We start from the raw sequence: 14,217 nt of genomic DNA, 5'->3' as shown, positions 1-14,217 counted from the left end.
TCCACCTCCATGGTTTTTTCATTCCCTAAACTCACCCTTCCTTATGCACTCGAGATGTTTTTAAAGGATTTTTAATTTTCCGAGATTGGGGAGACCTAATTTGCTCAAATTCAGCTCGATGCAGTTAACAAAGTAGCTTGCTTGCTACATGTTCAATGGTTGTGGGGAAAAAGTAAAACTATTGGGCATATTTAACAATTTTGCTCTCCGCTGCAATAAACCCTTTTCGCGGCTGCTACGCTACTGCACGCACTAGTCGCTCTCCTTTAATCAACACACACAGGGAACGAAGACAGCCCAGCATCTGACCATGCCGCCCAAGGCAGCTAAGGGCAAGGAAGCGCATCCTGAGCGCCCTATTTTGGGTCGCTTCACATCCCATCTCAAAATTGGCATTGTAAGAGAGAGAGAGAGAGAGAGAGAGAGAGAGAGAGAGAGAGAGAGAGAGTGTGATTGATTGATGCTTAAAAACCATTTACTCCTCACAACACACACCTAGATGTGCTTTGCTGTTTCACTTTCTTTCTTATACAGGTGGGATTGCCCAATGTTGGCAAATCTACCCTCTTCAACACACTCACCAAGCTTTCAATACCGGCAGAGAACTATCCATTTTGTACCATTGAGCCGAACGAAGCACGAGTCAATGTTCCCGATGAGCGTTTCGACTGGCTTGTGCAGTTGAACAAACCCAAGAGTGAGGTATTGCCTTACTTTTTTTTTTCAAGTCGACCTTGAAAGTTGGTTCACATTTATTGGAGTGTTTAGAAAAATGTCTATTCACGTGTGCATGTTGCAGTTCAGAAGTGAAACATTATCAGTGGTGGTCTTTTGATATTTCAACTCATTTTGTGTATAGATACCAATCTTTCCATGAAGAGGTGCTCAATCACAAGATAAGACCTAGTAGGCAATGACCAAAAGTTTTTTGGAAACCAAGTGGAGACTTTAAATGGTGAAGTCATTGATGGAATTTTGTTTGAGTTTCTAGATAAGAGAAGTGTGGAATGCATCACCTTATAGGTGATGATGATTTTGCTACAAGTAACCTCTTTACTCAAAGATAGTGCCTTGACATGGTGGGCTGCCCTAACAAAGAAACCTAACAGTTTGAAAATCTGGCATGACTTTAAGGCTTAAGCTTGCTTTCTACTCCAGCTTCCTTGATGAGACCTTTGAAGTAGACATAATTGCAGCTTGGTCTGGCCTCTAGATGTATCCCTTGGATGCTCTTCGAACTCACAACCAAAGATTTTGGGACGCTTATCTACCAATCTCCACCTTTCCAGACATTACTTTTGCAGAACAGATTGAGCAGTACATTGTAGGTCTATATCACGTGCACATGGCTCTATGTGCTACATAGACATGCTTCATCGACTTTCAGAACCTATCCCTAGATAGGAGTGTCTAGAATCCTAGGAGATTATAACCGGCAATTTTGTGAGCCTATTTGTAGGACCTGCATGTACAGACGAGGTTTTTCAATTTTGAAACCCTCTTGCAAAAATAGATTGTATAAGCGTTTTGACAAATGTTGTCACATTAGGTGTGCATGTGGCATGACATACATGTAGTTTTAGGATAGAGGAATCTAATGATTGATTTATAAGAATTTGACAAAGGTTTTTCCCTAGCTAAGCCTTAAGAGGTTTATAACGTGCACGTTTCACCTATAAAGGGAAGTCCTCCATCGATTTGCGCCAGTTGCAGTAGCGCTAGCAAGAGACCAGACCTAGCGTTTTTGCAAGAGCATCTAGCCCTAGCGTTTTTGGCTCCAGATCAGCCCTAGCATTTTTGGCAGCATTATCAGTGAGCGATTTGCAATTTTCAGCCCTAGCGCTAGTAGAACCATAGCAGATCAGCCAACATTTCCAATTTCAGCCCCTTCCTTGTCGGAGGTGCAGGAGATCTACAAGTGCAAGCCATCCAAATGCGGTCCGGTACTTTGACAGCCCATTGAGTCTCTCCTCGGCCATGCCCTCGCCGCATTGAGTGCTCCCATTGCTGTCCATCATTGGCTTTGTCGAGATCTGTGTTTTCTCCTTGCAACCCTAATTCCAACAGTTTCTTACAAGGTTATGACTGAAAACTGAAAACTGAAAACTGAAAACGCTAGTGCTGATGGGCTGATCTGGTGCAAAAATGCTAGAGATGCTGAGGTATTGCAGACACTTGGCACTGGTACTGAGGGTACTGACTTAGGGTCACTCACTTATATAGGGAATTAAAGTTGGGTGGGTCGGGCAATGCAACTAAAATTCCCACGATATTAAAAATGTCACTTATCAATGAGGTGGTTCACATGTAGGTAAATACCTAGGCTAGGTACTAATGCAACTGTATGGGAACACTCCCTAGTGCGTGAACCTAGTAGACATTGGCTGTGCTCATGTGCAATCAATAGAGGCTAGGTACTAATGCAATTGTATGGGCCAGTGCCTGCACCTACCAGACACTGGCTGTGCTCATGTGCAATCAGAGGGTATGCAACTACTCTAAAGTGCGTGGACATGCAGGTCTTGCGTACAAGCTCACAAGGGTGCCAGAACACTTTCTAGGTTGTCCTAGACCCTAAAGATAGGAGTTAGCTTGTCCACATGCACATAAGGTTAGATGTGCACGTGACAGTGTCCTAAACCACCCTAGAGGTAGGAGTAAGCTTGTCCACATGCACACAGGGCTAGATGTGCACGTGACACTTTGTAACTTTTGTGCGTCTTGTTCCATAGTTAGCCACTCCATTAGCTTCTTTGTGCGACTTGATCGGTGTCATCTCAACCTTGGCAATCATCACATTGGTGCTCTAGGGGTCGTTGTTTTTTGGGTTTGGTGCTCATTCCTTCGGGTTTTTCTTCTTCTTGAGATTTATTAGGATTCTGGCATTTTCCTTTGCAGCTTCTCAACATTTCTTGTTGAGGGTGGATGTTAGAGTTATGTTCACCTTCGAGATGCTTTTCCTCGTGCTTCTCATCATACGTGCAGTGGCCCTTGGTTGTGGATTGGCCACCTGTACACTTGTTGAAGAGGGATTTCAAGCACATTTAGGGTTAGTACCAGCACTTTGCCCATTTCAGGCTTGCTTTGGCTATTTCATTAGTTTTAGGATGAGGACTTTACTTTTGTTGTGGTATTTGACATCATTCACAGAGTTTTCCATGTGGAGTTATTGGGCTCGCCTGCCTTTGTCCATTTGTCTCTCTTCTCTCTCGTGCCATTGTCTCTTTCCTCTCTCCTTCCGCCACACGTACACATGAAGAATTTTGATCTTTTTCCCACGTGTCGCAATTTTGACGGTAATAACTTATGCTATTCCAACTTGGAATGGTATTAACAAACTCAATTGTGCTTTATTTGTGCTCTCGTTTGTAGATATAACATTTTTACAGCTTTCATCTCATGCTAAATGTTTTTGGTTTAACGTTAATAATTATTAAAATGTTACTTCTTGTCTGCAAGTATCGTTAACTTGTATGCCCTTGATGGTTGTTTATGGTTTGGCATGGATATTTTATTTTTCATATGTAGGTCTCTGCATATTTGGAGGTACATGATATTGCGGGTTTGGTGCAAGGTGCCCATGAAGGACAAGGTCTAGGGAACAACTTTTTATCACATATCCGAGCTGTAGATGGCATTTTTCATGTATTGAGTAAGTTGCATCCCAATGCTGAATCATATCTAGTTGCTGTAAGCATTTGAGCATCTTATGGTTGTTAACATGATTTTTGGCAAACTTCTAGTTGATCACTGACCATTTGATCATATGCATGACCCTCATGTGTGATTTCCCACCAAAGCATGCCAATATTTGATTTTGATTATATGGAATATGATTAGCATGTTAAATTGGATCGGATTAGCTCAATAGCAATGAATATACTCGCATGGGCATTTTATGAGGTTAGGGAAGTTTTAAAGAGTGCCGTGTATGATCATACGAGGAAATGTGTAATGACTTGTGGGATGAGAGCATGGTGGCTTTATACTGCTGTGTAAACTGCACTGTGCTTGTAAATAAGTGGTAGCGAGGGATTATGGAAGACATGAGGAAAGTTGAGAGAGAGGCTACCTGTGCACTCTCATATCAGTTTTGACGGCAATCGGAAGCCGGAGAGAGGCTTGATAGTAGGGAGAGAGGTAAATCCATCCATCAGCAAGACCCCATCATTCACCCATCCATTCCCCCCCCCCCCCCCCCCCCCCCCCCCCCCCCCCCCCCCCCCCGCGCGGCCCTCTGTCTTCCTCTCTTTCACTGTGCATCTGCAGAGACATCTTGTCTGAGTAATCTGTGTCTTACATTTTATGTGCAGGAGCTTTTGACGATCCTGAGGTAACTCACGTGGAGGACTCGATTGATCCAGTAAGAGACCTGGAGATTATAACAAATGAATTGCGGTTGAAGGTAAGAACTCTATTCCGAGTGTGACAGCTCAATTCAGGCAGCAGCGACCACTGGTTAGTAGATGTCAGGGGATGATTCTGTGTTTTGGCAACACATTCCTTCTAAAGGACCATTTGGCTGGTTTTATATCTTGGAGAATATATGATGAGTTTCACGATTTGGTGTCCTCATTGTACTCTGAATCTTAGGACTTTATAAGACCCAGATGCTTTCTTCTTGAAAGTAGTTATATTTTAAGAATAGAAAAGGTGCGCCTCTTCGTCATTCTCGGTTCAACTGCACGAGATAAAGGGCAGATGGAATCTCAACCGAAAATAATTCGCCCATGCTCACAAGCAAAGCCCCTTACCTAGTCTTTGAATGCGTGAATCAGGAGAAGTCCTTCTGATCCTGATTGTCAGTGTTCAAAGATCTGAAAGTTGCTTCACAAAAGCAGGTATCGTTTCTTAAAAGAAAGGGTGTGGCCAGGGTGTGCCTTTTCATCATGCTAGGCTCGGCTGCATGAGATAAAGAAAGATGCGGCATTCACATAAAATGATTAGCTTATGCTCACTAGCGAACTCCCTTCAAACTTTTCGAATTCTTGAATCAGTAGAAGACCTTCCAATTCTGGTTGTCAAGGTTCAAACACATTTTTATTTGTAAATTTTGTGGCGGGAGGAATGAACCATCAATCTTATTACAAAATTGGTGCTGAACAGCAACAGCTCTAGGATGCTGGATTTGCAATCGTTTTTGTTCTCGTCGTTCTGGAAGTTTTACTTCCAGACAGGAATTTCTTAACATCAATTTTTATATTAGCTATTATTCTCCATCATTTTGTGTTCTCCTTTTGTTTTAGCTTCTGTGCAATGAGCATAGTGAATGTGCACAGTACGGCTCTTTTTTAATTGGCAGGACTTGGAGTTCATTGCAAGAAGGATAGAGGATGTAGAAAAGGCTTTGAAGCGTAGTAATGACAAACAGCTGAAGCTTGAGCTTGAATGTTGCAAGAAGGTTTGCATCATCATCATGGGAAGCACAATTGTGCCCCCCCCCCCCCCCCCGCCCAAAGGGGGAAAAAAAAAAACCTACAAACCCCCCTCTGTTCTAAAAAGGGAAAGAATTCCTGATCTTATCTTCTTGAACTTGCGTTGTTTCTAGGTTGAAGAAATGCTGAAAGATGGGCATGATGTGAGACTAGGAGACTGGAAAACAGCTGAGATAGAATTCCTTAACACTTTTCAGTTGCTATCTTCTAAACCTGTAGTATACTTGGTCAGTATTGTCATTCTAACAGTGTAAAGTTTATATCTTAATAATTTTTTTTCTTATGTTCTCAATTTTCGCACAAAGTAGGTGAACATGACAGAGAAAGACTATCAAAGAAAGAAAAACAAATGGCTCCCGAAGATACATGGCTGGTAATAGTTTTGCTTGAACAACAGCATGTTCTGCACTTTGGTTTTATGATACTTTGAAAAGAATTGGGATGTAGAGAGGGTGTAAGTCGGTATCTAAAGTATCTAAAGGCATACTGTCTTCTAGCATTTTGGAGGTCTTTGGATAATGGTATGTTCTCTCATGAGTAGAATTAGTTTTGCAGGGTGCAGGAACATGGTGCTGAGCCAATTATTCCCTTCAGTGGAGTTTTTGAGAAGAATCTGGTAGACATGCCTGAAGACGAGGCTGCTGTTTATTGCAAGCAAAACCAGTTGCAGAGGTAAGGCTATCATTTATGTTGCGAAGAAATGTCTTGGTGCAGTCTATTATTTCTCACCAACATAAACATACCTTCACTTTTTTTAACCAATAGATGCTTATAGGAGGACGGTGTTGCTGCAATGTAAGCTTGGCAACTTCTTCTTTTGGAATTGTGCTCTATTTAATTATTCACAGGAATTAGTATTATGCACAACAACATGTAGCTCGTGGGATGTATTACCTTGGCTTGTACTTTGTAGGCTTTTGGGATTGCAATTTAAGGCTGATGATCTGGCCTGATTTCCAGCCCCTAACTTGGCTGGATACTAGACACGCACATTGAAAGAAAACTAAGCCGGATACTAGACACACGCATTACCTGGCTGCCTAAGCTGTGCGGATTGCTGCAAAAATGCAGATGTGGACTACCAGAAAATGCAAGTGATGAAATGGGAAGTATGGGGGCTTACGTGGCGCTTTGGCTAGCAGCAAACATGAGAGAAAGAAACAGAGAAATATTTTCTTACTGTATCAGAACTGGCCTTTGACACACAACCATGTACAAGGTGTTTGTGTTATGTAGATGTCATAAGATACAAATATAAAAGAAGAGTCTCAGCTGTGATGTAGCTGTGTCAGAGACTGGAAGGGAGGGTACGCGAGGGCTAGATGGGGCTCTACTCACAATGAGGCTCAATGCTTAACTATCTGCCTGGGAGAGTACACACTGCAAGAGTACACACTGCACAGCATGAAATTCAAACCTAGTCAGCTCCATCCTATGGTAAGGGGGGCTTTTTTGGGTTGGGTTGGGTTGGGTTGGGGGGGGGGGGTGGGCTGATATGCATAGGGGAGCCCTTTGTAAGGAATTGTATGGTCTCTGCAGGGTTAGCAGTCCTCCCTGTTATCTCTCATGGAGGTGTTTGTGGTGTGTATCTCTGATATATTAGGAATCACCCTCGTGTCGATGTGCATAGTAAGATGAAATGCCATTTCTCTGAAGAAACAGACTGGCAGTTTCCCACCGGTTTATTTTGGGAGAAACAGCTTTTCTTAACTTTTAAAAAATCTGCATGTCACTTTTTATTCTCAATCAATTATCTTTTAGCCTGAGTATCATTTATATGCACTTGCATTTCTATGTAGGCACACTGTGCACTGTGTGTACTGCTCTCTCTCACCATTTTGTATTGTAAGCCGTGTTGGGCTCGCCGAGCTGAGGAGGATATACCCTCGCTCGCCTATCCTTGTTTTTGGATTGGTTTCTAGTGTGCCCTATCCGCATGGACTCAGCCGAGCCACAGCATTGAGCTATACCCGCATCGCCAATGGAGGCCATGAGCGCTTCGCCAGTGGAGGCCATGATCATTTTGCCAATATGTAAGCCCCATACGAAGGCAACCTTTGTGCTTACAAACAAGCGGATAACACAAATGGAAAGGGAGATGAAAGAATGGAAAGCAGAGACGGAGGGATGGTGGAAAGGGAAGGCCAACCTTCTTCAAAGGTTTCTCAATGAAGGCGTGCAATGGAAGAAGGAGAAAGAGAACTTGCACGCAGAGCTACAAGCATTTAAGGCGGATTCACAAGCACTTAGAGAAGAGGTCACAGCCCTCAAGCGAGAGCTTGCGGATAGAGTAAGCAGTGGACGGGAAGAAGGGGAATTTCAGCCCTCGGTGATAGACGAGATCAAGGTCATCAAGGAGCAGGTACGGATGATCACAGAGGAGGAGAAACAGAAGGTGGTAAAGGCGTCTTTGTGGATAGATGTGATCACGAAGACGCAGAAGAAGGCGGATGAGGCAGAGAAATGGATAGAAGTCGCTAAGAAAGGGAAAGGGAAAGAAACCACATCCGTCCCCACTCCTACAATCATCAGCATGACTCTAGAAGAAGAGCAGCGAAGGAAAACTAGAGCCTTGTATATAAGAGTAACCGGTCTAAAAGACCGAGATGATGTGGAAGGGGAAGTCGAAGAACTTCTCCGCATGATGGGAGTGATGCTACTCATACAAAGGCATGGAGGGTAGGGAAGAAGACACAAGGCAATGGGGAGAGAGCTTTAATCATCCGTTTCCCATCCATGGAGGCAAAGAAGGACTTCTTGAAGAAGCGCCCTACACTAAAGAAAACGGGCATATTCCTTGGAGATGACCTCACTCTCACAGCTTGCGCATATGAGAGAGGTAATGCCAGAGATTCAAGCGGCAAGGGAGAAGGGAAAGACGGCCTTCTACAAAGATGGCCGGGTGGTGATTGTAGACCGGCGCTCCACATGACGGTGCGAAACCTATGGGACCACACTCAAAGTTGCCACGTGGAATTGTAATGGATCTATGCGCCTTGATGTGGGTGCTTTTGAGGATAGTTTTACGGGAAGAGACATCATCTTCTACTCTGAGACACATCAGGCCCTGGGGCAATCTATGCCTCACATTAGTGGATATAGATGGGAGACAGCCTGTAGATAGGAGACACGATCAGAGCACGGAGGGCGGGGCTCAGGAGGAGTGGTAGTGTTATTCAGGGAGGAGTTGCAGCCATTGATACATATAGCCCGTAGGGATGAGCAAGCTAGGTACATGTGGGTGAGATTGAGAGCAGAGATTGGCAGGTATCTTTACATTGCTATTTGCTACTTTCCCCCGAGTATGTCAGTTTATGCACCACCCAGAGGACAGTCCCCCTTCTCTATTCTGGATGATGACATATGGGAGTTCTCTAGAGATGGTGACATCATCATTCTAGGGGATTTCAATGCTAGGATTGCCCATCATCAGACAGTATTTTATGATATTTCAGAGGAGATGCTGAGAGAGTTGGATGTTGCAGAGACGGGCCTATCCAGATTATCACAGGATGGAGAACACACCAAGTATGGACGACACTTGATAGACATGGGGACTGCACATGGATTGGCCATCTTGAATGGCCTACAGAGATTTCCCGTTGCGGGGGGTTTTACATGCTTTCCACACAGACATGGAGCCAGCACAGTGGATTATGTCATGGCACAGCCGAGCCTCATCTCTAGTATCTTGGACCTCACGGTTGGACCCAGACCTGTTAGTGTGGTAGTGGATCATGCTCTTGTGTCGCTGACCATTTCTTTTTCAGTTTAGTGTAGCACACAGGCTACAGGTAGCAGCCCCTACCCGCTACACCTTCACGCGGGAGACGGACTCTGTATACATAGATGGGATCTACAGACGCCTGTGCACAGAGGAGCCAGGGCGACCTCTGGAGAAGCTTACTACTATATTGACACAGACACTACATGATGGAGCAGCAGAGGCATACCCACATACCCAGCTTGAGCAGAGACGCCGTTCGGGGAGCATGCCCCAGAATAGTTGGTATGATGAGGAATGCCGGGACACTAGAGCTAGACTTCAGACGGAGGTGCTTTTGGGGGACATCACTCACAGGCAGTCATAGATTGACTTCCGACGCCTAGTGCGACAGAAGAAGAGTGCATTTTTGGCTCGCCTAGAGTAGGATCTATACCAGCTATTCTTGAGTCAGGACTCACGTGAAGCATGGAGGCTCTTTCATGAGCACTCCCCCCCCTCCCCCCCTGCCATCACTTCTACAAAGGCTTGGGGCCAGTATGCATCATCTCTGTACACAGTTCCTGAGCAGCCCCCCCTTCCCTCCCCCCCTCCGCCCCGGATCCATGCCCACACACATGTGCTTTTTTCACTGCTGAGATGGTGAGGAAGGCCATTGAGAGGATGAGGACTGGGAGAGCATATGATCATGATGGCTTAGTGGCCGAGCATTTCACGCATGCCAGAGATTTACTAGCAGAGCTTCTAGCAGTTATGTTTAATCGTGCCATGTGTGAGGGCTTGCCTGATACTTAGAGCCTATCTACTATTGTACCTATCTTCAAGTCGGGAGACCCTATGGAGCGTGGGAACTATCGCACTATCATGATTGGACACACATTGGCACGGTTGTACGCATCTATTCTTGAGCAGCAGCTGAGTAGATGGGCAGAGAGGGAGGGGATATGCGTAGCCGGGCATGCAGGGGTCATTTCTACTCATGACCATATCTTGACACTCAGAGCCATCATTGAGGAGGGCAGATCGCGTGGGAGACGATTCTATTGTAGCTTTGTGGATTTCCGCAAAGCATTTGACACAGTGCCCAGAGCTAGATTGATGCGCAGATTACAGCAGATGGGAGTACCCACAAAGCTCATTTGGGGGGTCATGGCATTATACAGGTTAGTAGTGGGGCATGTACGCACCCCAGAGGGTCTATCCACACCGGTTTACTCCACTATTGGGGTGAAGCAGGGCTGCCCGCTCTCTCCTACTCTATTTGGTATGTATGTAGATGAGGTTTCTGACTACATTGAGAGAGATGTTGATAGAGGTGCACAGCTGACAGGGACACGGATTCCACTATTGTTATATGCTGATGATATTGTGTTGATCTCCGACTCTCCGGAGGGGATGCACGTCACTTGGATGCTTTGCATAGGTTTGCCCAGGAAAGTGGTTTGTCCGTCAACCTTGGTAAAACCAAGGTCATGGTATTTAATACCACCCCACAGTGGATCAGGAGGTCAGCGCCTGCCTTCACATACGGCCAGGAGAAGGTGGAGTATACAGATGCTTACAGTTACCTTGGAGTGGTTTTTAGTGGGCCAGCATTTTCATTGAGGAGGGCAGCAGAGACTAGATTGACCAGACTCCAAAGCCCATGCAGCATTGGGTATTGGAAAGGATGTGTTCACAGGTTCAGTTTCAGGAGCCTCGGACGAAGCTATGGCTCTTTGACACTTTGGTGGCTTCTGCATTGCTTTACGGAGCTGAGATTTGGGGACCTTCACTGGATCATCACGGGAGGACAGGCCGCAGTGATGGATTGGGGGACATGGAGAAGCCTCTGGTCTCTATGATCTCGCAGCTCATTAGAGCCAAGGCTTCATTACCACGTGCTATTGTACGAGCAGAGCTAGCTGCCCCCCCACTGGTAGTTGAGGCGCTCACCAGATCTGTCTCTTTCATACACCGCATGTGGGAACTTCCTAGAGACAGATATGCACGCCTTGCACTTGAGTCCTCTCGATAGTTAGCCATGCAGGGAGATACAACATGCTGGTATGGGGAGATGACATCATGGTTTCAGGCGCATGGGTTCAACATAGACAGATTGCCTTCCTTCCAGTACTCATTGGATGCGCCCTCTCTGACTCTTACACAGTCCGAGATTCGGCTTCCTCTAGGTGCACGGTCAACTGTGCCTCTTGCCATGCGTGGTACCAATTGATGGCATCACCGGCAAGATACATGGTTGCCGTCAAAACCTTGCTATTTTCTGTCTTCTTAGTTGTCGCAAAGTAAGCATTAAATTGATGCAACAAAGAGTGAATAATAGTAGCATCCATCTTACTGTCATACTTACTGAATGTGATCTTCTCTGTGACTGGGTTGTTGGAGTCCCAAGTCTCTGCTTGTGCTACTTGATGAACTACCAACATCTTTGATCGGCTCGGGTTTCGAGGTAAGTACCTATAGGACCAACTCTTGCATGCGTTGGTCTCTCTGATGCCTCACACTCTAACTCCAAGGCCGCTTGTTTGTCTTTGGCCGCCAAGCGCGCTTGCTCGTGCTCATGCTCCAAGGCTAACCGTCTTTATTCGCGCTCGCGATCCAATTCTGCCTTTCCTTCTTCGCACTCGCTATCCAAGATTGCCTTTCTTTCTTTGCGCTTGCGATCCAAGATTGCCTTTCTTTCCTTGGCCGCCAAGCGCGCTTGCTCACGCTCGCGATCCAAGGCTGCCTTTCTTTCCTCGGCCGCCAAGCGTGCTTGCTTACGCTCGCGATCCAAGGCTTCCTTTCTTTCTTCGCGCTCGCGCTCCAAGGCGGCGCATTGCACTTCTTGTTGTAACATCACGTCCATCATCGTCTTGACCAAAGCCTCAATAGGATTTGGTGCAACCCTTGGCGTAGATGGGGAAGGGGGAGGGTTGGAAAAACCTCCTGGTGGGGAAAATTCTTCTTCGCCACCTCCATGCTCATCACCTTCACGCGAAGTATCCATTCCGCTTCGGGTGATGACCATACACTGAGTTCTTGGGTACTTAAGTTCACGAGGAACTTGGGTTCTTGTGGTTCTTGGGTTCTTGAGGTTCTTGAGTCCTTGAGGTTCTTGAGTTCTTGAGGTTCTTGAGGTCTTTCTTTAGCTTGCAATCCGTGTTAGAGAAGGATTTTCTCTTACCCGAGCTTGACTCTTCCCTGCGGGCGCACCCCTTGGCAGCCTTGTTCTCACACCGAGGGTGCTTTTTCCCACCTCACGTTGATTGGCCGGCCACTAAGTGCACGATTTGCTCTCAATGAGTGAAAAGAGGCACAAGGGGAGGCCGGACAAGCCCTTCTTTCTTGGGTTACTTGTCACTCTTCAAAAACACGATTAGGAATCGACACGCCCAAGTGGACTTGGGTTACGTGCGACTGCAACAAACAAATTTTTTTCTGTGGTTCTTTCCTTGAGTGATACAGAACACTGCCAAAGCTCTGATACCAATGTAAGGTGCAGCGGAAGTGAATGTTGAACTTTGCTCAAGATGAGTGCTCCAAACTGTGCTCAAGGGTTCCTTTTACTTACGGAAGGGAGAGCCTTCCGTTCCTTTAGTGAGAGAGTGCAATGATCACAAACAAAGTGAATGACACTGTGAATGAAGGTGTTGAGAGAGAGAGAGAGAGAGAGAGAGAGAGAGAGAGAGAGAGAGAGAGAGAGAGAGAAGAATACGACACTAGACTGTTGTCAAACCCTCCTCCAAGGGCCCCACTCTCTATGGCGAGAGAGGTCTATGCTATTGATTGCACAAATATGGTACAATGGTCTAGATGCAATGAACTTGCCGACGACAATGATGACGGCTACGAGACGGGCTGAAAACTGAAATCGCTAGGGGCTGAAATCTGCAAATCTATTGAATACTGACACTGTGTCGGCGAGGACGGTGATGGCGACGACGCGATGACGATGCACTGAAAACGCAAGATGCTGAAATCTGCGAACAGCGGGCTGAAACTGGAAACGCTGGCTGATCTAACCGTGCGGCGAGGATCTGTTGCGGGTAGGTGAGATCTGGGAGGTTTGGGGCTGCACTTGCGGAATCTAAGTGCTGAAATCTGGAAACGTTGATGCTATGGGCTGATTTGGCGTCGTGATTTTGCAAAACACTTGGGTAGTCTGCAAAAAGCAAAAACACTAGCAGGCTTTGTCTGGGCTATGCAAAACGTTGGAATCAGGTATCTGCTGAAAAACGCTAGGTTGGTCCTGATGTAGAATACGCTAGGTTGATCTGCAACCAAACACTATCTGATCATGTTGGCTGGAAAACGCTAGGGTATCCTTCCTGTCTTGCTGAGAAGGTGCAGTGTAAGTTGGTGAACTCCTGCTGCCTCTTCTGCCAGAAAGTGCTAGCGCTAGCTTTCTTATATATTAACTTATCAAAAATACCCTACCCAGTTTTCCAACAAAGTCACTTATTAATAATAAGTGAAAAATGGCTAAAATAGGGAAAATGGGTTTTGTGCATTGTAAAATGCTCACGATGGCTACTGGTGTCACCAGCGTGTGACTACTATCTATCCTTTTTGTTGATTTCTTTCTTATTATCTATTTACTTTCACTTTTTGGAAACACCCCTCGGGAAATCTAACTGCCCTGCATTGCATAGCTAGTGTGGAACTGTCCAGAGGGAGTCCAAGCCTGAGGGCAAGAGAGCACTAAGGTTGGACAAGGACTATGGTTAGCCAAGTGGGGTCATTGACTAGCCAAAGTGGAATCCTTTGCTACAGAGGCTACATTTCAGTTCTGGATTTGGCCGTAGTGTACAAAGAGGGTCGGATGACCTAGAAAGATACAATGACAGCATCTCCTAAAATTTAGGGAACTGCTATTTTGGGACTTGAAAATGTGTTGACGTCATTACCTCTGGAATGACAAAGGGAACATTTTCTTGCTCTGCTGCAAAGTCAACTGACCCACCAATTGAGATATTTTTAGCCGGGAATGCCCAAAGTCGGAAAATGTGCCATGTGGCACTCTGTGAGCATTCTGCTACTCCTGGCCAGAGAGGGGGCGCCTAAAATGAGAGAGGA

At 45.7% G+C, this 14,217-nt stretch overlaps 1 protein-coding gene across 2 annotated transcripts in view; it reads left to right on the top strand.

Annotated features, from left to right (window-relative positions):
* The first annotated feature begins 210 nt into the window (after nt 1-210).
* LOC147422285 (GTP binding protein) overlaps nt 211-14,217 on the top strand; it is an 80,414-nt gene continuing 66,407 nt past the window's right edge. Inside the window, exons 1-8 of one of the 2 annotated variants that reach the window (XM_086502701.1) lie at nt 211-397; nt 535-702; nt 3,529-3,652; nt 4,314-4,405; nt 5,303-5,401; nt 5,549-5,662; nt 5,744-5,808; nt 5,991-6,107. In XM_086502701.1, the coding sequence (XP_086358827.1) occupies nt 311-397; nt 535-702; nt 3,529-3,652; nt 4,314-4,405; nt 5,303-5,401; nt 5,549-5,662; nt 5,744-5,808; nt 5,991-6,107 (866 nt within the window). In that variant the 5' untranslated portion in view covers nt 211-310. The remainder of the gene's footprint in view (nt 398-534; nt 703-3,528; nt 3,653-4,313; nt 4,406-5,302; nt 5,402-5,548; nt 5,663-5,743; nt 5,809-5,990; nt 6,108-14,217) is intronic. The other variant, XM_086502700.1, reaches the window with a different exon arrangement.

This window comes from Adiantum capillus-veneris, chromosome 27 (genome assembly GCF_014529385.1).
Source record: "Adiantum capillus-veneris isolate H3 chromosome 27, ASM1452938v2, whole genome shotgun sequence".
NCBI lineage: Eukaryota > Viridiplantae > Streptophyta > Polypodiopsida > Polypodiales > Pteridaceae > Adiantum > Adiantum capillus-veneris.
Note: the sequence above shows the minus strand (reverse complement) of the source record. Positions and strands in the feature narration are given on the sequence as shown.